This window comes from Hyperoodon ampullatus (assembly GCF_949752795.1).
Source record: "Hyperoodon ampullatus genome assembly, chromosome: 7".
NCBI classification, from domain to species: domain Eukaryota; kingdom Metazoa; phylum Chordata; class Mammalia; order Artiodactyla; family Ziphiidae; genus Hyperoodon; species Hyperoodon ampullatus.
Genome location: NC_136920.1, coordinates 10,685,594 through 10,708,102, shown reverse-complemented (window position 1 = coordinate 10,708,102; position 22,509 = coordinate 10,685,594). Strand labels below are relative to the sequence as shown.

Below are 22,509 nucleotides of genomic sequence, written 5' to 3'. Positions count from 1 at the left end.
CCTCTTAGCCTGCCCAGCACCAAGAGCGAGAGCCACGCTGAGTGAGAGGTGCAGGGCTGGGGCTGTGCTGGCAGTAGCTGGACAAGGGTGGCCGTGTGGCTTCAGGCTGCTCATCTATCAAGGGGACCGACAGATCCCCTCCCCTATTTGCTGAGGTCAAGGAGTGATCAAAAACGAGGCAAGTGGGTTGCGATTTTTATGAAATCCCTCACTTTCGCTGGTGGCTAAGAATTGGACAGAGCTGCTTGGCTGCCCTTAGGGCTGGCACCCTGGAGGGGAAGGCGGCTCTAAAGTACCTGAGTGGGACCCCCACCCCCCTTGGGGCACAGCCTGATGTGGACTTACCGCCCTGGGGCCAACACCTGGCTTGGGAGTGTCCGCCCCACAGAGGCTCCAGGTTATCCACGGACCCCAGGCATGGCTCCTAAGGGGTGTTCCCAGGTCCCCAGGATGGTCGCCTGGGGCCCAGAGCGCACAGCCCTAGCACCAGCCCCCTGCGCCTGCGGGAGATGGGACCGCCCCTCCCGCCCGCCGCCCGGCGCTGTCACGTTCCAGCGCCTGACTCAGGCCGCGCGGGGCGGGGAGCCGGGAGGCGGCGTCGGCGCCCGCCTCAGCCCCGGAGGCGGCACCAGGAAGCTCCCGCCCCGGCCGGAGCCGCCATGTAACCGGCGCCGCCCGGAGCTGAGCCTCGCGGGCCCCAGCGACCCCCCGGCCATGGGGGACGAGGACGAGGACGAGGGCTGTGCGGTGGAGCTGCAGATCACCGAAGGTGGGGCAGCGGTGGCCCGGGGTGCAGGCCGGGTGATGGCTGCCCAGGCCGGCTGGGAGGGTTCATGCACTGGCTGGGTTCATTTGCCCCCTGTGCCCGCAGCCAACCTGACCGGGCACGAGGAGAAGGTGGGCGTGGAGAACTTCCAGCTGCTCAAGGTGCTGGGCACGGGAGGTGAGGAGCCCTATCCACCGGCAGGTGTCCCAGGCATGGTGCCCCGGGCCTCCCGTTTGCACACCTACCTGGGTTGGGCCAGGCCACCGGCAATGCCCCCCAGCCTCTCCCTGCCTTGCCTGCTTGGCCCTGCCCTGCCATGGTTTGCATGCCGACTCCCGGGGCTGCTCCACACTGACGTTGCTCCTCCCTGGAAGGTCCGCCCGGATCTGCCAACACTCCTGGGGGCTTGCAGCTCCCCTGTGTGATTTCACAGCTCCTTCCCTTGCGAGATATGAGAGCCCTATCCCCCACTTTGCAAACTCCCCTCCTCGGGTTTGACCGTCCCTCCCCTGTCTGCATGCACCCCTGCCTCCCTTCCTTGGCTTTGCATCCTCTTGCATCTGTCTCATCTTCCACAGGTTTGCACATGACCCGCCCTCCACCCCCCCACCCCCACCCCCACCCCCACCCCCGCTGCAGGCCTCCCGGAGTTGTGTGCCCCCCAGCCTGGTTTGCATATCCCCTCCCTGGTTTTGCTGAGCCCCCGCCCGGGGGTGTGCACACCTTTTCCTTAGAAGGCTCTGCCAGTTTTTGCACACCTGCCTCTCACCCCAGCTCCTTCCCCCGACTTGCACACCCTCCTGGCTTGGCAGCGTGCCCACCCTCACCAGTCTTCACCACCCTCCTGTTCATGGCCTACCCTCCGCCCACTCGCTGCTCCCACAGCCTACGGGAAGGTGTTCCTGGTGCGGAAGGCGGGCGGGCACGACGCGGGGAAGCTGTATGCCATGAAGGTGCTGCGCAAGGCGGCGCTGGTGCAGCGAGCCAAGACGCAGGAGCACACGCGCACCGAGCGCTCCGTGCTGGAGCTGGTGCGCCAGGCACCCTTCCTGGTCACGCTGCACTACGCCTTCCAGACGGATGCCAAGCTGCACCTCATCCTGGGTGAGGGCAGGCACCTTCCAACCCTGGGGGCCATGGAGGCGGGGGGGCCACACAAGGGGGCTACTTCGCAACTTTCACCCACCCCCCGCCCCCAGACTATGTGAACGGCGGCGAAATGTTCACCCACCTCTACCAGCGCCAGTACTTCAAGGAGGCTGAGGTGCGCGTGTATGGGGGTGAGATCGTGTTGGCCCTGGAACACCTGCACAAGGTGGGTGAGGACCTGGCCACCTGGCTGTGGCTGTGGGGACTGGGCCTGGGCCTTAGAAGGGGCCTGTGAACATAGCGGTCTTGGGCTTTCTGAGGGCTGGTGGCCTCGGTGGGGACAGGAGCTGCTTCCCTTAGGCCTCCTGGAATGAAGGCCTCCGTGCTGCCTGGTGGGGTCTCCTCCCCTGGGGTCTCCTCGAAGGGGCTTTCCTCTCACAGGGAACTCGAGGCTGCTTCCTGGGGCCACGTTCACAGAACTTCTGCAAACGGAGACCTCATGCCTTGGCTCCCAAAGCCATCATGAGATGGGGCTCCTCTCCCTGGGAACTTGGGGCCTGCTCCCCTGCGGCCTCTCCATGGTGTCCTCTTCCTTGCTTTTACATCTTAAATGGCTTTTCCTATCCAATGGCCCAGTCCCACCCCGGCCCCGCACCAGCACTGGAGATCCCCTTCCCCAGAGACCAGGTGCAGGGACAGGAGCAGAGGGTGTCGGGGGAGGGATCCTCAGTGCCTTCTTGTTCCTGCCAGCTGGGCATCATCTACCGAGATCTGAAGCTGGAGAACGTGCTCCTGGACTCCGAGGGCCATGTCGTCCTCACGGACTTCGGGCTTAGCAAAGAGTTCCTGACAGAGGAGGTGAGTGAAGTGCAGTCTCGGCCTCCTGCACCCCCGTGCAGGCCTTCCCTTCCCGGCTCCTGCTTCATGCCTGGCTCTGCGTTTCTTGGGGGTGCCGAGGTGAGTAGATCCAGGCCCTGCCTTCGGGGAGTTCCCACTGCTCTGACCCTCACAAGTCCACGAGTCTTACTCTGAGCCTTGGGCGGGTCCTCTTGCCCTCCCAGAAAGAGCGGACCTTCTCCTTCTGTGGCACCATCGAGTACATGGCCCCTGAGATTATCCGCAGCAAGTCGGGCCACGGCAAGGTGGGTTGGCGGGGGAGCAGAGGGGTGGGGGTGGTGAGGGGGGGTTGGCCGCGGGCCCTCACCCTGGCTCTGCCCCGCAGGCTGTGGACTGGTGGAGCCTAGGCATCCTGCTCTTCGAGCTGCTGACGGGGGCTTCGCCCTTCACCCTGGAGGGCGAGAGGAACACGCAGGCAGAGGTGTCTCGGTGAGCAGGGTTGGAAGCAGAGGGCGGCTGAGGGGCCTGGGCAGGGCTGGAGGGGGGGCTTGCTGCCCCTGACGCCCCCCCACCAATCCTCCCAGACGGATCCTGAAGTGCTCCCCTCCCTTCCCCCCCCGGATTGGGCCAGTGGCACAGGATCTACTGCAGCGGCTACTTTGCAAGGACCCCAAGAAGCGGCTGGGTGCAGGACACCAGGGGGCACAGGAAGTTAAGAACCACCCCTTCTTCCAGGTGAGGCTCCTGGCTCGCCCCCATACCTGTCTGCACACACCGGGGCCAGGCTACTGCTCTGGGTTGGGGGACACTGGAGGGATGGTCTGAGGCTGGCCAGTTTCACTTGATTTGGAAAACCTCTCAGTTAAAGAAAGCAGGCTTGTCTTCTCAGCCAGTCTCTATTGAAACTTGGAAGATGTGTTCTTGCGGGAAAGCATTCTAGGTTCATTGCCTGGTAGGGCTGGCAGGGACTTGAGAATGAATTCATCAGTCCTTTCATTGGACAGGTTCAGAGGAGCAAGGTGACTTGCCCAAGATCACACAGTAAAAGTGTAGAGCTGGGAACAGACCCCAGGTCTGCTGTCAGCCCAAATCTTATGACTCTTGCATCCACTCAGGGTTTTGGTCTTTGTACCTGTACAGGCTGTGTGCCTGTTCTTCAGATGGACATGTTTGAATCAACCACGTGGGTTTTGTTCACTTGTTAAAAGCACACACAGTTTAAGGTGCAGTGCAGAGTCAGTTCTGTCCTTGTGAGACCTCACTGGCTCGGGCACTATGCCTGGCCAGCATCATTGCCTAGCAGCGCCCTGTAACAGTGAACACCTGTGTCTTGGCCCCTTGCTTGCATTATTTCATGTAAGCCTCAGAACCTTCCTGATTATCTTCATCTTTACAGATGAGGAAACTGAGGTTCAGAGAGGTTAAGTAATTTGCCCAAGATCACTGAGCTAAGTGATGGAGCTCAGATTTAAACCTGCATCTGGGTGGCTTGAAGGCCCATCCTCTTAACCGTTATGTTCTGTTTACATGTGGTTATTAAATTTGCCTTGTCTGACGTAGAAACAAAAGCATCCATTTACGGGCACTTATAGTGGGCCAGGCACCCAGTTACCCTTGCTATGAGTGCCATCTCCTTGAATCTTCCCAGCAAGTACTGCTTGGAAGGGCCCTCAGAGAGGCTTTCTCAGACAGGAGTCTAAGTCTCTGCGGTGAAGATGTCCCTTTGTGGGCGAAGTGACTGAACAGGGTCAGTTTCCTTAAGTGAATTCCTCAACCCACACTGAGCACATGCCAGGCCCTAGGTGCTGGGAGTAGGTGGACCAGTAGTCACACTGGAGAGGCGCCCCAAGGTTTTCGAGGCCTGATGGTGCCCTTATTCCCCCTTCTTTTTTTTTTTTTTTTTTGCGGTACGCGGGCCTCTCACTGTCGTGGCCTCTCCCGCTGCGGAGCACAGGCTCCGGACGCGCAGGCTCGGCGGCCATGGCTCACGGGCCCAGCCGCTCCGCGGCATGTGGGATCCTCCTGGACCGGGGCACGAACCTGTTGTCCCCTGCATCGGCAGGCGGACTCTCAACCACTGCGCCACCAGGGAAGCCCTTTTTTTTTTTTCTTTTTAAATGCTCCTCTATTCTTAGCACATAGCCTCTGTCCCCAAGGTTGCCTCGTGGTACAAGATGACTGCTGGAGCTCTTGCTATCTAGGTTGCTCTCCAGGTGGGAAGCACGAAGAAGAAGGAGTGGAAGGGAAAAAATGGCACCTTACCAACTGTTCACCCTCCTCTTCAGGCTCTTTCCCTGGATTCCTACCTCGTAATTTTTGCTTACAAGTAACTGGTCACTGCTAGCTGCAAGGAAGTTTATAAAATATTATTTTTTAGTTGTGTACATTGGTTCCTGAAATAAAATTGGGGCTATAGTACTAAGGAAGACCAGGAGAATGGATGTTGGGCAGGCAACGAACAGGCTCCGCCATACTAGTTTAAACATAAAAGGAATGTTTTAGCTCCCATAAATGAAAAGTCCAAGGAAAAGTGGTCTGACTTCAGGCAAGGCTGCATCCAGGTGCTGAATCTATGTTATTAGGAATTTCTTTCTTTGTCTCTTGGTTCTGCTTTTCTGCACAGGTACTTCATCATTAGACATTGAGGGGGTCCCCAGCAGTTCCAGGCCCATATCCTCCCAGATTTAAGTCCAGTAGGATAAAGAGATTTGGTTTTTTTTGCACATCAATTCTATTAAAAGCCCCAGAGTTGGCTGAGTGTGGTGGAGGGGTGGTTCTCCAAGAGAAATAGGGATTCTGTTATCAGAGGAAGGGAAACAGAAGCTGGGGAGGCAGGAAGAACAGCTTCCCACACAAATGCCAGTAAGACCTTTGCCTCACTGAGGAGCTGCCTGGTGAGGGTGGCCTGAGTGGACAGGGGTTTCCACTTCCTGCCCTTTGACCCCCTATCTCTCATTCCTTTTCTCCAGGGTCTGGATTGGGCTGCTCTGGCTGCCAGGAAGATTCCAGCCCCATTCCGACCCCAGATCCGCTCAGAGCTGGATGTGGGCAACTTTGCAGAGGAATTTACCCGGCTGGAGCCTGTCTACTCACCCCCTGGAAGCCCCCCACCTGGGGATCCTCGCATCTTCCAGGTGAGTGAGCGTTCATAGAACCACAGATGCGGGGGAGGCAGGATGCTGCTGCCAGCCTCAGCCCTGGCTGACCTGTGGGCACTGCATAGGCCCTGTGTCCTGATCAGGAGTCAGCATCTCCTCTAGATCTCTCCACTCGTGCAGAACCTACAATTGTCAGTCATAGAGACCACCTTGGCAGGACATGCCTTTGAATTTCCTGGTTTATCTTGAAATTTCATGTTAATTTCCCTTCTTCTCCATCATATCTCTTTATTGTTATGTAAAAATACTGTTTTAAATTATTCACTTGCTTAAGGGGACACTTAGGAAGAGATGCCTTGTTTATACTGTGGCTTTGCATGTCCCTTTGGCATACCATATCACATTCCTGGGGGCATAGGCCCCCTCCACCCAGTTTTAGAAGCTTAGGCCTGTTGGACAAGTCCCATCTCCTTTGCTTGGCATACAAGGCCTTGCATGATGTGGTCTCTGCTCAGAGCCCTAGCCTCAGCACTCTGTTATTCCACTCAGTGCTCTAGCACCTCTGAACTGCTCAGAGGTTCCAGAACACACCTCTGTACCTTTGCATATGTGGTTCCCTCAACCTGGAGGGAATAGTTGCTCACCTGGCAAAATTCAAGCCTTGCTGTCCAGTGCAGTCCGCATGTGAAGTCTTCCCTGCTCCTCTGGCCCTGGGTCACCCTTTCCTTGTGCACCAGCCTGCTACAGACAAAATCTCCTTCTAAACAGTTTGTCAGGTTTTATCCCGATGCTGACTGAGACGGCCTCACCTGGTCTGAAGCTCCCAGAGGGCAGGGACTATGTGTTTAATTTCTGTGTCCCTGAGTCCAGCTTGTAATTTCTGTGTCCCTGAGTCCAGCTTGGGGGCCTGGCCTGTAGGACATGGTCCATAACTATTAAATAAGAATAGGCCAATATCAGGTATGGATGGATCAGTTCCCCTCTGTGAAGCTCTCACAAGGGACAGCTCTGTGCTTGAATATCCCTCGATCTACTGCAATCCATCCTCGATCTCACAGTCCTAATGAGCAAGTTTTCTTGTGAATCAGTGGTTACTTTCATTCATTCATTTAATGATTCAAAAATATGTATTAAGTGCCTTCAATGTGCCAGGCACTGACCTGGGCACTGGAGATGTAACAATAAACTTGACAGACGATAATCCCACCCATGTGGAGCTTGCATTCTAGCGCACTGTGGCGCTGCATTTTTAGGAGAAAACAACACATTGTTAAAATTACCCTTGAGAGTCCCTTGAATTGCCAGGATGTGGATTGTTAGGAAAGGCAAAGAATTAACTTTGGTTTCTCTTTACATTTCCTCAGTAGCCCCCCTTGCAGAGGAGGCCAAAGTTTGATTTGAAAGGAAGGAATAAAGACTTTTTGTCCCGAGTGGGTAGAGTTGAATTCTCCTAAGTTAAGTATGTGTGATGCCAGGCCACAGTTCTTTCATGTATTCAGCCTATCATATTCTGGGCCACTACACTGTGCCAGATGATGCCCTTGGCACTTGGGGGGAATCACTGTGATGAGAAAGGTAGAGTCACAGACTGGTGGGGGAACAGACATGGTCCCAAGAGATCATAGAACAAGGTGGAATAAAATGTCCACACATCCTGTGTGCACCAGGATGCAAAAGCAACATCCCCTACTCCAGGGTCTTTCCTCTGCCCCCACCCTCCTTCCCGCTGGGTCTGGGCCTTCGGGGACTCCATCTGCACCTCCATCCACCCCTGACAACACCCCTCCTCCGCCAGGGATACTCCTTCGTGGCACCGTCCATCCTGTTTGACCACAACAACGCGGTGATGACCGATGTGCTGGAAGCATCTATTGCTGGAGACCGGCCTGGCCGGGCAGCGTTGGCCAGGAGCGCCATGATGCAGGTGGGTTGGGCCAGGGTGGGGAGAAGTGGGCTTGGGGGCATCTGGGCTTGGGGACTCCAGATCTGGCTTCAGCAGGCGCACGCTGTGGCTTCGGTGAGGTCCGTAGCCTCTCAGAACTGGGGCGTGGCATGGCCGCAAGGCTCCCGGTAGGACCTCTGACGCGTCCCCTTCGCCCCCAGGACTCGCCCTTCTTCCAGCAGTACGAACTGGACCTGCGGGAACCCGCGTTGGGCCAGGGTAGCTTCTCCGTGTGTCGCCGCTGCCGCCAGCTACAGAACGGCCAAGAGTTCGCGGTCAAAATCCTCAGCCGCAGGTGGGCGGGCCCGGGGTGGGCGGGGTTCTGCTGAGCGGATCCGGGGAGGGCGGGGCCGGAGGTCAGCTGTCCTGACCCCGCCTGCCCTGACCCCAGGCTAGAGGCGAACACGCAGCGCGAAGTGGCCGCCCTGCGGCTGTGCCAGTCGCACCCCAACGTGGTGAAGCTGCACGAAGTACATCAGGACCAGGTGACGCCTTCCTGGGCTAGGGCGGAGCGCAGGGACGCTAGAGCCTGCCCGTGGGGGGCGGGGAGGGGGACAGGAGGCGGGGCCTGAGAGTGCCATGGGCGGGGCCTGAGGACCCGGAGGTCAGGGAAGTGGGATTTCAGGGGAGTAGGGCCTGAGGACCGGAAGGCGGAGCTGAGGATGGCCAAGGGAACGGGGCAGGGGGAGGATTTCGGGCTGCGGGTTTTAAGGTGGCCAAAGGGACGGGGGCCTGGAAAAAAGTAGGGGGTAGAAACTGAAGCGAGTCCTAAGGTGGTTCTTGGGGTGGTCTTGAGGTCAGGGTTCGAACACGGACGGGGGCCTGAAGCCGGGGGCGGAGCTTGATGTTGACCGCGGGGCAGGATTTGGCTGGCGGGTGGGGCCCGGCCCGGTTGCGTAGGTGGTGACAGTAACCCAGGTGGTGACCGTGGCCCATCGTGCCGCCCGCAGCTGCACACGTACCTGGTCCTGGAGCTACTGCAGGGTGGGGAGCTGCTAGAGCACATCCGCAAGAAGCGGCACTTCAGCGAGTCCGAGGCGAGCCAGATCCTGCGCAGCCTCGTGTCGGCCGTGAGCTTCATGCACGAGGAGGCGGGGGTGGTGCACCGCGACCTCAAGCCCGAGGTGGGCCCGGGGCCTCAGCGGACTGGGAGGGCTTCGGCGGGGAGGGCCAGTCTCTGACGGCCGCCTCGCCGCCCTCATAGAACATCCTGTACGCCGATGATACGCCCGGAGCCCCGGTGAAGATCATCGACTTCGGGTTCGCGCGTCTGCGCCCGCAGAGCCCAGCGGGGCCCATGCAGACACCCTGCTTTACGCTGCAGTACGCGGCCCCCGAGCTGCTGGCGCAGCAGGGCTACGACGAGTCCTGCGACCTCTGGAGCCTCGGCGTCATTCTGGTATGGGACCGGGTCTCCGAGGAGATGTCAGGGCCCTCCGAGCCTGGGGACAGGAGTTCTCTTGTTGGGGTGGCAGGGTTTGGTTTGAGGCTGGGGTCAGAAGTCGTCCTAATACAGAGGCGAGGTCTCTCTGGTGCTGGGGTCCGGGCATCCTAGTTTTAGGAGTTGGAAGTCAGAGTTCATAACCCATGGGCCTCAGGAGTTAGCCTCTTGGAGAGGGTGAATGGTCCTGCAGTGGCTTAAGTCTCCTGGCCTCCACCGGCCCCCTAGTCTGGACTGGTCTCACTTTTCACCCCCCAGTACATGATGCTGTCAGGCCAGGTCCCCTTCCAGGGGGCCTCAGGCCAGGGCGGGCAGAGCCAGGCGGCGGAGATAATGTGCAAGATCCGCGAGGGGCGCTTCTCCCTTGACGGGGAGGCCTGGCAAGGCGTGTCTGAGGAAGCCAAGGAGCTGGTCCGAGGTGCGAAGCCGGAGGTCACGGATCATGGTTGGGGAGGGGAGGCCATGGGGTCATGATGGGACAGGGGTTGCTACTGGGTCAGGTGTCTTGGTGGGGGACTTGTGGGGAGGAGAGTGGGGCTGCTAGGATGTCTCTGGGGCGCAGCCTCTACACACAGCCCCCCAACACTTCCCCCGTCCTGCCTCCAGGGCTCCTGACTGTGGACCCCACCAAGCGGCTGAAGCTCGAGGGACTGCGGGGCAGCTCGTGGCTGCAGGACGGCAGCGCGCGCTCCTCGCCTCCGCTACGGACGCCGGACGTGCTGGAGTCCTCGGGGCCAGCTGTGCGCTCCGGGCTCAACGCCACCTTTCTGGTGAGGGGCGGGGCCTGCGGGGGGTGGGGGACCGAGGCTGGAGAGGCGGAGCCTGCGGGAGGCGACTCCGCAGAGTCCTGAAAGGTTGAGTTCGGACGAGTCCAGGCCTCTGACCTGTCGGGACCCTGACCGTTTGAGAGGCTGGAGGCCAAAGACCTGTTGGCCCTGACCTAGTGGTATGGGAAGGAAGGCCTGGGATGGGGGCCAAAGCTAGGATTTGGAAGTCGAGGCCGGCCCGGTGGGACTTACCGCCTTCTTTCCGCCAGGCGTTCAATCGGGGCAAACGCGAGGGTTTCTTCTTGAAGAGCGTGGAAAACGCGCCGCTGGCCAAGCGGCGGAAACAGAAGCTGCGGAGCGCCGCCACATCCCGCCGCGTCTCCCCCGTGCCCGCCGTCCCGGGCCGGGCACCCGCCGCCAAGGGAGCCCCTCGACGAGCCAACGGCCCCCTGCCCCCCTCCTAGCCCCCGTCACTGTGACCCCCTCCCCGGTCGGGGCTGTGTTCTAGGAGGCCGGCTCACTGCCCGCAGGCCTCCTGCATTGCTCCGCCCCATCCCCAGGGATTGTTACCCTTCTCTCCCGTCCCCCCCAACCCCCAGACAGAGCAGAAGTATTTTTATAAGCAGAGAATTTTTTTAATGTCTTACCAGATAGAGTTAGTGATGCAGGGAGGGAGGGGGCCTGCTGGGGAGTGGAGTGGGGGGCCCTCTGCCTAGATGCTGCCTCATCTGGTGGAAGGCACTTCTCCCCCAGGGGGCTGTCCCGGCAGGGAAGGGCTCCTCCTCCATTTCTAAGCACTGAGTTGCCACAGGGAGAAACTGGGACCTCTCCCCTGCCCTCCCCTGAGGTCCTGCTCTTGGGAGGGGGCACCCCTCAAGCTGTCACTTTATGGACTGTTTGTGCAATTACGTCCACCAAAGACCTGTGTCGGGGGTGCTCAGTGAGAGGCCCTGGGGGACCCCCTGAAGCATTTCTGCCTCACTTCATGTCACCTGCTTCCCCCTATTGAGGCTAAGGAAGGAGGTAGGCGACCCCCTAAAAGGGGAGGCCCCCTTCTCACCCATCCCCTCCCCTTTGGCACAGCTGCCCCTAGCTGGGGGTGGCACCTTGGGGGTCTGGGGTGGGCATCCACAGTCACTGCGTCAGCCCATCCAGGCTGTGCCTTTGACTTTAAAGTAAAAGTCTACCCAGTGCTGTGTGTGGCATGTGTGTGTGTATGTGTTGGGGGTGTGTATGGGCAGAGCTCCTGGGGCTACCTTCCAGCCAACGGGGCCTGAGACCTCAAAGAGGAGGGACAGGGCAGACCCTTCTGGGTAAGATGGTACCCTTTGTCCTTGGCTTTTGACATGAGGGTCAAACAGTTATCTTGGGTGTGTATCTGACACCTCTGCCATGTATCATTTAGGATTCTCCTGGTTGTAAGTAGTAGAAAACCCAACCTAAACTTGCTTCAGCAGAACAGGATTTTTAGGCTTTTTGAACTACACAATCCAGGGGTAGCTTCAGGCAAGACCTGATCAGGATGCAAACTTATGATCAGGACTCAGCTCTCCAGTCTCAGCTTTTTATTCTGTTTTGGGTTTTTCTGGTGGTGTTGCAGACTTGGAGGACTCCCCTTTTGGCCCCAAGATGGGTGGCAGGTGCTCCAGGGGACTACAGATTGAAATCTGGTGATAAAGAGAGTCTTTGTTTTAGCATTCCTGGCAGGAATCCTGAGATATACTCTAAATGGATCCATTTAGGTCAAGTGCCTACCCTGAATCAATCACTGTGGCCAGGGATGCAGTGTGCTGATTGGCTTAGATCTGGACCTTAGACTCCCCTCTGCAACCTCATTGGGTGGAGAGCAGGAGAAGGGGTGGTCCCTAGAGAGAGGTCAGCTGGACAGGGCTTGGTCCCTGTCAGGGAGGGAGAGCAGGAAGGGAGCAGCTCATACCCATGGCTGTGGCAGTGATCAGAGTGTGCTCCTCTCAGGGGGAGTGAGACTGCCCTTGTGTGATCCCTACTGGGTGGTTGTGGCCATAGGGCAGTTTGGCCTGAGCACCTCTGTGCCCCCCCAGGTCAGGGCTATTTGTCCGTATAGTGCAGATGTCCTGAGAGCCCCAACCCCCTGCCTGGACACTACTCTGGGCTGCTCCAGGCCTTCTCTCCCCATAGGCACCCTGTGGGGTCATCTCAGCGTGGACCTTCCCCTCCTGTTCTGACGTTTGCCTCTTAGAGGAGGAGGTAACTGGAGGCCTGGGGACAGGAGCTGGGGCCCCACAGATGCTGAGGTCAGGGCAAAGCCAGGTGGGCCTGGTGGGCAGGTGGGACCCCATGGGTGTGGATCAAGGGCAGTTGGGGGGATGGGGAAACACCCAACTGTATCCCATCCTATGGGTCTGAGGGAGGAGGGGCCGCCCAGGAGAAGGTCGGAGGGAGCGGAGGGGAAAGCATCGCTAATTCTGACTCTTGTTTTACTGACCGTGTGACTTGAGTAAGTCACCTAACAGTCCCAGGCTTCCCCATTTGTCAAGAGGGAGTCATATGGCTGTCAGGATGAACTAGAGAATGAACACATGTGAGAGTGGGGTCATTTAACGATCAAGTATTTACTGGGGTTTACTGAGGTCTTCCAGTGTGCAGGGACTGCCCTGAACACTACATGGCTTATCTCATTGACTCCCCACGACTAGATGATGAAGAAAACACCATTTCCATTTAATAGAGGGGAAAAGTGAGCCTCAGTGAAGGTCAGCACCTTGCTCAAGGTCACTCGGCTAGAAGTGCCTTCCATCCCGGTGGTCGGATTCCAGACTTCCCTCAACCATAGGAGTTCTGTAGTGAGGATGGGCTTTAATTTTACCCCAAGGCTGGGTGTTTGGATTGTTTAAAACTTTGTTTCTATCATAAATGATGCGGAGACAAGTTTGTACATAAATCTGTACATTTAAAAAATAGCTTGGACTTCCCTTGTGGCACAGTGGTTAAGAATCTGCCTGCCAATGCAGGGGACACAAGTTCGATCCCTGGTGCAGGAAGACCCCACATGTCACGGAGCAACTAAGCCACTGCACCACAACTACTGAGCCTGCGCTCTAGAGCCCATGCTCTGCAACAAGACAAGCCACCGCAATGAGAAGCCCGTGTACCACAACGAAGAGTAACCCCAGCTCGTGGCAACTAGAGAAAGCCCGCGTGCAGCAACGAAGACCCAACACAGCCAAAATAAATAAATAAGTAAATAAAAATTTAAAAATAGCTTTATTGAGGGAATTCCCTGGCGGTCCAGTGGTTAGGACTTGGCACTTTTACTGCTGGGGCCTGGGTTCAATCCCTGGTCCGGGAACTAAAATCCTGCAAGCCACGTTGAGCAGAAGGGCAAAAAAAAAAAAAAAAAAAAAAAAAAAAAAAAAAAAATCACTGAATTGTCCTCTCAAAAGGGTGAATAATGTGGTATATAAATTATACCTCAATTAAAAATATCTCAGTAAAGCTATTTTTTTTTGGCCGCCTTTTTTTTTTTTTTTTTTTTTTTTGGATCTTAGTTCCCTGACCAGGGATTGAACTCGGGCCTGGGCAGTGAAAGCGCCAAGTCCTAACCACTGGACTGCCAGGGAATTCCCCAGTGAGTTTTAGAATATTCGGAGTTGTACAGCCATCATTGCGTCATTGTAGAGCCATCAGTCTAGTTTTAGAACACTTTTTTCACCTCCAAAAGAAACTCTGTGCCCACTGGCAGTCACTCTGCCTTTCCCCTGGACCTTCCAGCCCTAGACAACCATCATATAAATCCTGTTTTGTAGATTTGCCTATATACTTTGATATATACTTTGAAATATACTTTCAAACAGCCATTCACAAATATACTGGCATACAGTCTCAGAAGCAGGGTATGAAAATGTCACATTTCATTTTATGCTCACAAGCACTGAGTGTTATCCCTCAGTGATAAAACCTTTGCTACTCTGATGGATAAAAAGTGGTCTCTTATCTGCAATTTCCTCACCCTTCATCCCACATAACTCACAGCCACCCTAAGAAAGAGGTCTTCTTAGCCTCATTTCATGAGATTCAGAGGATGGGTGTAACCCCAAGGAGGGAGCCTGTTGGATGGAAGGGACTGGGGCTCAGCGAAATAAGCAGCCTTGATCTGAGTCCTGCCTCTACCCCGAGTGGTCAGGGAACCTGCAGGGGAGACAGGTGAGACTTGGGCTGTAAGCTGGACAGGGTGTGACCAAGCAGAGTGGGCGGGGAGAGGGTGGCCACAGGCAGGGAGGTGGGGAGCCCAGAGGCAAGTGATCAGGGCTGCGGTCTGGCAGCCTGCTTCTACACCTTGACTTTGATCTCTGACCAGCCCAGCCTTACGTGGAGGCTGTCTCTTCTGGGAGAGCTGGAAGGGCTCACCTTTCTGCATTGAGCCTCTAATTCCACTCTTAAATGGCCTCAGAGTGTAGGCTTGGGCTCCCAGCTCTGTTAAAATGCTGATGCCCTTGAGAAGGCCTGGCAGCCCGTAAACATTCACCTCCCTCCAAGTCACTGTTAACCAGCTGCTGTTAGAACTGAAGTCGAGGTGCTTGCTTTTAGTCTGTGCCTTGCAACCACCATTGGACCCCTCCTTAACATCCCCTGCATCTCTCAACAAGAATATTCCACAGTAATGTAGTAGGGATTGCAAACTGGTGCCAGTGCCTGGCCTATAGAGACTTGTTATTTTGCGGGGCGGGGGAGATAGCACGTTTGTTTGTTTATTTATTTATTTATTATTTGCCTGCGCTGGGTCTTAGTTGTGGCATGCTGGATATTCGTTGCCACGTGTGGGATCTTTAGTTGTGGCATGCGGGATCTTAGTTGCAGCATGCAAGATCTAGTTCCCTGACCAGGGATCAAACCTGGGCCCCCTGCACTGGGAGTGTGGATCAAACCCAGGCCCCCTGCATCAACCACTGGACCACCGGGGAAGACCCAGCACATGTTTCAAAATGAGAAATTGCATATGAAAGCCTGGATGTTTGACTTTTGTTGATGGCCTGATCAACCAAAGCAGAATCGTGTTGTCACATAGAGAGGGCCCCTGCTTTCTGGTTGGCCCCAGTCCCCACCACTGTCTATTGCCCATACCAGCTCAGTCCCTCATTTATCTTCCTGAAACCTCTAGGTATCTGAGTTTGCAACTCTCATATAAATAGTCTCCTTCCACATTCACTGCTACACAAAAATGTGGTTTGTGAAATGTCGAAGGTGCCCCATCAATCTTTTGTTTGTTTCAAAATTTTAATTTAGTTTGTATTTGTATTGGGTTGGCCAAAAAGTTTGTTTGGGTTTTTCCATAAATAAACTCATATGGTTCAAAATTCAAAGGCTACAAAGGGGACTTCCCTGGTGGCGCGGTGGTTAAGAATCCGCCTGCCAATGCAGGGGACACGGGTTCGAGCCTTGGTCCGCGAAGATCCCACATGCGGCTGAGCAACTAATCCCGTGCGCCACAACTACTGAGCCTGTGCTCTAGAGCCCGCGAGCCACAACTAATGAGCCCACGTGCCACAACTACTGAAGCCTGTGTGCCTAGAGCCTGTGCTCTGCAACAAGTGAAACCACTGCCACGAGAAGCCCCTGCACCACAACAAAGAGTAGCCCCTGCTCGCCGCAACTAGAGAAAGCCTGCGCACAGCAACAAAGACCCAACGCAGCCAAAAATAAATAGTATAATAAATTTATTTAAAAAAAGGAAGTGTGTGAAAAAGTATTTAAAAGTCTACAAAGGTACATAGTGAAAAAAATTTTCTTCCATATGTCCTGACCCTTAGCCACCGACTTTTGTTAACAGAGGCATCAATGTTACCAGTTCTTATGTAGTCTTTCAGGAATACTTCATGTATAGTCAAACCAATATAATAAGATGTACATATGATTGAAAAAATTCACCTTCACTGAATGTCAATTTTAGAAAAAAATCAGAAAATGCAAAAAGGAAAAAATGAAAACGAATCAGTGGCATAACTCTCCATAGATAATCTGTGTTAGTTAACATTTTGATGTATTCACTTTCTGATTTTTACTGATAGAGATTTTTAATGGAAATGGTATCAAATATAAATAAGTTGTTATAGCCTGTCATAAACTCAGAAATAGATTGTATGTCAATAATTACATGAATCCTTTTTTTGTAGTCACATAATATTCTATTGCGTGAGTATATTATGATTTATTTAGACCCTTCTCTATTTTTGGCTACTTGGGCTGTTTTCAATTCCTTGCCGTTGTTTTTTTTAAAAAAATATCTATTTATTTATTTGGCTGTGCCGGGTCTTAGTTGAGGCATGTGGGATCTTTGTTGTGGCATGTGGGATCTTTTTTTAGTTGCGGCATGCATGCGGGATCTAGTTCTCTGACCAGGGGTCGAACCCGGGTCCCCTGCATTGGGAGCGTGGAGTCTTAGCCACTGGACCACTATGGGAGTCCCAATTCCTTGCTATTTTAAACAGTGATGCAATGAACATCCTTGTACCTGTCAGATATTTGCTCACCTGTCCAAATATTTCCTTAGGATACATTTCCTAGAAGTGGAATTAATGGGCTAAAGGATGTGCCCATGTGTGCACATTTTAAAGGCTTTCCATATATATGATCAAAGTGCCCTTCAGAAAGATTCTACCATTTTACGTGACTTTCAGCAGCACGGGCAAGATCCAAGCCGAGCTGCCTCCTTGAAAATGAAAGGACGTGTCTCACCAGCCGAGTGAGTCCTTGCCTGCCTGCCAGCCTGCCAGAGTTTTTCTCGGCAGAGTTCCTGGAGGTCACCAGGGGGGCCCTTCTCTCCTCTGCCTGGAGTCTGGCTGGGCTGTGATGGTGGGGGGACATGAGGCCCCAGAGCGGGATGGTGGGGAGCTCCTCCCTCTCCCCTCTCCATGCAGGGATGGGCGGGGACATCTGTGTGGAGAAGGTGGCAGTGAACCCCACGGAGTCCCAGGGAGTTGGCGTGCGGTGAGGGCAGGCGGGGTGTGGCTGCGACACCTGGGAGCCGAGCCATGCGATTGTCAAGTCATTCACCCGGGCCGGGACTCCACTGCCGCTTGAGTGAAGCGGGGCTAGAACAGCACCCACCACGGAGAGCTGTGGGGTGTCCGGCAGGGCCCCTGGCAAGACACCGGGCACACTGTGAGCCCTCCACAAACAGCAGCTTAACTGAAAAGCAATTAAGAGAACCCAGGGAAAATGAGGATCTGCTCAGGCACGCCCACGACAGGGACCCATGTCCCGGCAGGACAGTGGGGTTGCTCTCCCCACCCTCCAGTCTCCCTAGCCCCTGCCCAACAGCCCCCAGGGCCCTCCTTACAGCTTGCACCAGGGCTGATGGTGTCCCTGCCTCCCCCTGGTGTGGGGACCAGATGGGGGCCCCTCCCCTGCAGAGTCTGGCTCTCAGCTTTCCCGACTGCCATGCTGTCAGCAGCTTGAGAACAAACCAACCAGCTGGGCGTGGGTGGGGGTTTGGAACACACCCGCGTGCGTGTGAGTACACGAATGTGTGTGCATGTGAGGACATACATGTGTGAGCGTGAGGATGTGTGTGCACTGAGAGTGTGTGAACATGTGCTAATATGTCTGCACAGGTCTGTGGCTGTGTGTGTTGTGCACCATGAATGTGTTGTGAGTGTGTTTGAGTGTGAGTGAGCTTGTGTGAGTGTGAATGTGTATGCATGTGAGCAAAATGTGTGTTGTGTGAGTTTGACTGAGTATATATGAGTGAGCATGAACATATGAGTGTGTGTGTGTGCGAGTGTGAGTGTGCTCTCACCGGGCTTTCCGAGGGAGGCACATAGCCTCAGGGTAGAAGCTTTGCAGCAACTACCTTATTCTTCCTGTTTATCACCCACCCCCCACCCCTCCCCACCCCGACCCCGAGCGAGCGGGATGGATGGTCTCATGGTCTTGGTTGGGGCTGCAGAGGTGAGCTCTTGAGCACACACGGGTCTCAGAGCCTCTGGGAGCCTCACTGCCTGACTCCAAAGCCCAGCTCCACCAATTCTTAGGTGGGTCACCTTGGGCAAATTACTGAACCTCTCTACGCCTCAGTAGCCTTATCCGTGAAATGGGGACAATGATACCGGCTACCTCATGGGCTCGTGGTGGGGATTAGATGGGGTGAAACACACAAAGCCCATGGAGCACCTCCCAGGTGTCACTAAATGCTAATGATGGAGCAGAGTGGGGGCTGGGGAGTCAGCAGAGGGCAGAGGCGTCTCTGGGGGCGAGGCAGGGAGGTCGCTGCCATCCAAGCCAGAGACCCAGGCTGGCTTCCACAGGACAGGGCGTACCTGCCTGTGAGTGTGGTCTTGCACCACATCTTTCTTGAAAGAAAACCCTTGCTTCCTTGCTTAAAGGGCACATGGAGTCCAGACAGCTGTTCTTTTCAGATTTCTGAAAACCTCAAAGGTAAGGACTTTTCAGCAGGAAAGGCAAGGAGACTGATTTCAATAAGGTGCATCTCCCAGCAGTGCCTGCATTTGGCAGCTGCCCTGCTGGTGCCGGGGCAGGTGGGTGGGCGGTACCTGGCCGGGCTTTGCTGGGGGTGGTATGCAGACAGCAGTCACCAGGCCAGGGCCTCTGGGACCCTTCTGCCTCCCGTCTGCTCCCCTCTTGGACCCTCCACACCCTCTAACTCTCCCTGGGGCTCAGGAGACAGTCATGTGCAGAGAGAGACTCTGGGATGCCGGAAACTGCCTGCTGAGTGGCAGCCTGAGATGCCCCGTCCCCTGGGAGGAGGCTGGGGTGGGTTCCTGGGCCCTCTGTGTTCAGCTGAATCTGAATTTCTGGGGTTGGGTCTTGGAATCTGCCTTTGTAACAAGCTTCCCTGATGCACGTTCAGTGTTTAGAGCCACGGATCTCACCAAACCCCTAAACTTTCCTGATGGAAAGACCAAGGCACATGGAGGGGAAGGGACTCAGCCACAGTCACAGGGCTGCAGAAGGGCAAAGCCGGGTCTCCTGATGCTCCCAGCTGGAGTTTTCCGCCTCATTGGGCCTGCTTTCTGTAACGTGGAATTTTCTGTAGGGGCACAGATCCAATTTTATGGCAGGAGCTCTCAGAAACCAGTATCCTCTGCCAGAAATTCAGGCCATCACCACTCTACTGGAAGGAGGGTAGTCTGTGGGGTAGGGGCATCTGCCACGCCCCCTGCCCCCATCCTCTGTGTGTTGTTTTCCTGCCCGTTGGGGACCAACAGGCCCTACTCACTGACAGATGTTCCAGAAAACCTGTCACAAGGCAGGCTTCTGGGAGGATGCTGGACACAGAAGAGAATCGGGAGAAGCTGCCCTTGAGCCTATGAGTCCAGATGGGCACTGCTGGGTCAGCAGTGGGGAGTCACAGACAACAAGCAGACTCCGCAGCTTGGCGCCCCTTAAGCTTACCCACAGGAGCCGCCATGTCCTGCTTCTCCCCCGCCTGAGGCTTGAAGGTTCACACCAGAAGGTTCTTCTTCTTGGAGGGAACCAGATCCAGACGTGGTGTCTTTTGTTTTCTGGGTTTTTTTGGGCCGTGCACGTAGCACGCGGGATCTTAGTTCCCCAACCAGGGATCGAACCCATGCCCCCTGCAGTGGAAGGGTGGAGTCCTAACCACTAGACCGCCAGGGAAGTCCAGGTGGCGGTGTCTTTTGTTGCCTGTGGAAAGAGGAGACACTTTCTGGATACGTCCTCTATCACCGACAAGGATAATAGTGATGTTGAACCAATTTATTGAGACTTATGTGCCAAGCCCTGTGTTAAAACCTTCCGTGCCATACAGAACAAGTCAATACTCTTGTTATCACTATTGTTGTTAGACAAATAATAGTAATTACTGATGTTTTGGGCACTTGCCCTGTACTAGGAGCCAGGCACTGGGCCAAGTACTGTGCATGGATGAGTTCATTTCATGAATAGGTCTTACATTATTATTATCTGTTACTGTTCCATTTTATGGATGAGGAAAGTGAGGCTCAGAGAAATAAATAGTCCAGTCACACAACCACAACCAGGGGTGCGGGCCCAGAACCCAGGTCTCTCCACTAAGCTCTTAATCATAATGTTAAACTGTCTCCCAAAGTTATCTCCTACCTTTAAGACGGTTCCCCCTAACAGATGTGTGTTTATCTGCTTCCCTCTGCTAAAAGTTTTAGCTTTTCTTTGCACCTAAGGTCTGGTTCTTGCCTCAACTTGTAGAGCCTTAAGCGCCATGAATGCCAGCTCTGGACTTTCTTTGTTGGAGGCAGACGCGCCAGCTCAAAAAGGCAGACATGTCAGCGGCCCTTTTAGCAACAAATGACGCCAGTCATCATGTGACACTGCGGTGTCCCTCATCATAGCTCAGTTTTCCATTCTGATCAACAACTTTGTACCACAATGTGAAGACTGTGGTCTGGAAAGACTAGAAACAGGGTCCTTGAGTAGGTCGTTTCAAGGAGAAGAGCAAACCACATGAACAAAAGATGGATGAGGAGGAACAAGTTCTGAAAAAGTATAGGAAACAAAGACCCTGAGGTCCTAGTAGACCACTAGCTGAGCGTTAGTAGGTTAGCTGCTGTTTTAAATGCTTACCTAGCAGTGGAATATGGTAGTAGAATTGTTAAGGTGAGCACCACAAAACAGTGTCCCATCTCAGGTGTAGAATGGACTGAGAATACCCAACATGGCCTCTTTTTTTTTTTTTGTTCGGTACGTGGGCCTCTCACTGCCGTGGCCTCTCCCGTTGCGGAGCACAGCCTCCGGATGCGCAGGCTCAGCGGCCATGGCTCACAGGCCCAGCCACTCCGCGGCATGTGGGATCTTCCCGGACCGGGGCACGAACCCGTGTCCCCTGCATCGGCAGGCAGACTCTCAACCACTGCGCCACCAGGGAAGCCCACGGCCTCTTTTTTGATGCCATAATCACTGTTTATGGACTTGTATTATTCTCATCTGTAGCCCTCCGCAAGAAACCAGGTGAGAAATTAGTTTGAGGCTCTATTCCCTTACTTTCGTTTAACTCTCAAGAAAGTATGTCCAGGGCTGATATTTGCTTATCCAAAATCCACACCCCTGTCTTCCTTAGCAACAGAAAACTTATAGTGTTGGGTGTGTCAATGGGATTTTTATAATGCCACATTTCCTTGCCTCTCAGAAAGAGGCCAATAAGATGTAAGCAAAAGTTATTGGGTGAGGTTTCTGGGAATGCTCTTTAAAGCAGGATCACTTGGCTGGGAGGCCTGCCCTTTTGCCCTTACCCCTTTCCACTCCCTGTGGCCTGGAATGTGGATGTGATATCTGGAGCTGCAGTGACTATCTTGGGATCATGAGGTGACCTCAGGGATGGGAGCCTCATGTTAATGATGGCTGAGAGCAGGATAGGAGAGCCTGGGTCATGGATGGCTATGGAGCTGTTGTATTAACCCCGGACTGGCTGCCTCTAGACTTCTTTTTACCTGAGAGAAAAATTTAACCTCTATCTTATTCTAGCTGCTGTTATTTTGGTTCTTTACTTACAGCCAGGTGCAATTCTGATACCAATTTCCTACCTCTATTCATGAATAAAGAGGAGTCTGATGTGGATGTAGCAGGGTGTCCCTGGGGTGTGTATACCGGGAGGCAGAGCCTACACTTTGCAGGCCTGGGGGCTTGTGTTGCCCTGGTCCTCTTTGTAGGAATGGACACACATGTGGTTTCCTCTCTTAGGATTGGAAGGGGAGAATGAAAGCGTTTGGTGCAGAAGTGCCCAGCGAGAGGAGGGGAAGGCAAGAAGAGTGGAACGTGAGGCGTAAGGAGGGGAGGGCTTGGGGCTAGAGACCTGTGGAGCTGCTTCTGTGAGAGGTGGCGAGCCTCTGGGCCCGGGCACTGTCCCCTCCAGGCCTGGGTGACAAGGAACAGGACAGCTCTGGGGAGGGCACAAAGCCTTGCACTTCTGCCCCCAGCTCCAGCCTGACCTGGCTCTGAGCAGCCCTGCATCACAGAAATGGTGGAGGGCAGCCCTGATGGCTGGCAGTGGGCGGCTGCTTTCCTGGAGGGCGGGTCAGCAGAGCAGGGGACGCAGATTGGATGAGGCCAGGGAGGAAGACAAGTTTGAGCTTGTACCCGAGCACACAGGAAACACCCGAGAAGGCTCTGTGGTGGGCCGTGGTCCTGCAAGTGTGCAGCTGGGCGCTAAGATGCTTGGCAATTTAGACGTGGGTATGGAAGAGACTTCATTTATAGCCTCAGACAGCTGAGTGGGTTCTACACGGAGCTGGAATCTGATGAGCTTAATTAACATCATAAATCCTGCCGGGCTCCCAATGTGGTAGCCTCCTTTTTACCTGGTGGAGACTTACCCCTTTGCAAAGCTGGTTTCAGCAACTGTTCCATAAAGATCCTTGAAGTTCACAGCCCTCTTTGCTGTCTTGGAGCCCACACCAAATTTTCTTAGTCTGTCCTGTATTTGCTTATTCAATCAGCAATTCAACCGAATGTATTTAAAGGTATAAAACAACTTTCTTTCTTTCTTTTTTTTTTTTTTTTTTGCAGTAAGTGGGCCTCTCACTGTTGTGGCCTCTCCCGCTGCGGAGCACAGGCTCCGGACGCGCAGGCTCAGCGGCCAT

At 54.7% G+C, this 22,509-nt stretch overlaps 1 protein-coding gene across 3 annotated transcripts; it reads left to right on the top strand.

The window, feature by feature from the left end:
• Window positions 1–714: 714 nt before the first annotated feature.
• RPS6KA4 (ribosomal protein S6 kinase A4) lies at window positions 715–11,128 on the top strand (the record flags this gene model as incomplete). Of its 3 annotated transcripts, none has more annotated exons than XM_079707289.1 (17): window positions 715–769; window positions 872–943; window positions 1,652–1,870; window positions 1,966–2,081; window positions 2,606–2,713; window positions 2,917–2,997; window positions 3,078–3,181; window positions 3,277–3,427; window positions 5,662–5,826; window positions 7,586–7,714; window positions 7,915–8,027; window positions 8,124–8,217; window positions 8,683–8,856; window positions 8,937–9,131; window positions 9,432–9,591; window positions 9,780–9,943; window positions 10,210–11,128. In XM_079707289.1, 17 exons carry the CDS (start codon window positions 715–717, stop codon window positions 10,402–10,404), a joined length of 2,295 nt encoding a protein of 764 aa, XP_079563415.1. In that variant the 3' UTR covers window positions 10,405–11,128. The 3 variants fall into 3 exon arrangements, with proteins under 3 accessions (XP_079563415.1, XP_079563414.1, XP_079563413.1); XM_079707288.1 differs by having other exon boundaries at window positions 7,912–8,027; XM_079707287.1 differs by having other exon boundaries at window positions 7,894–8,027.
• Between the last annotated feature and the right edge of the window lie 11,381 nt (window positions 11,129–22,509).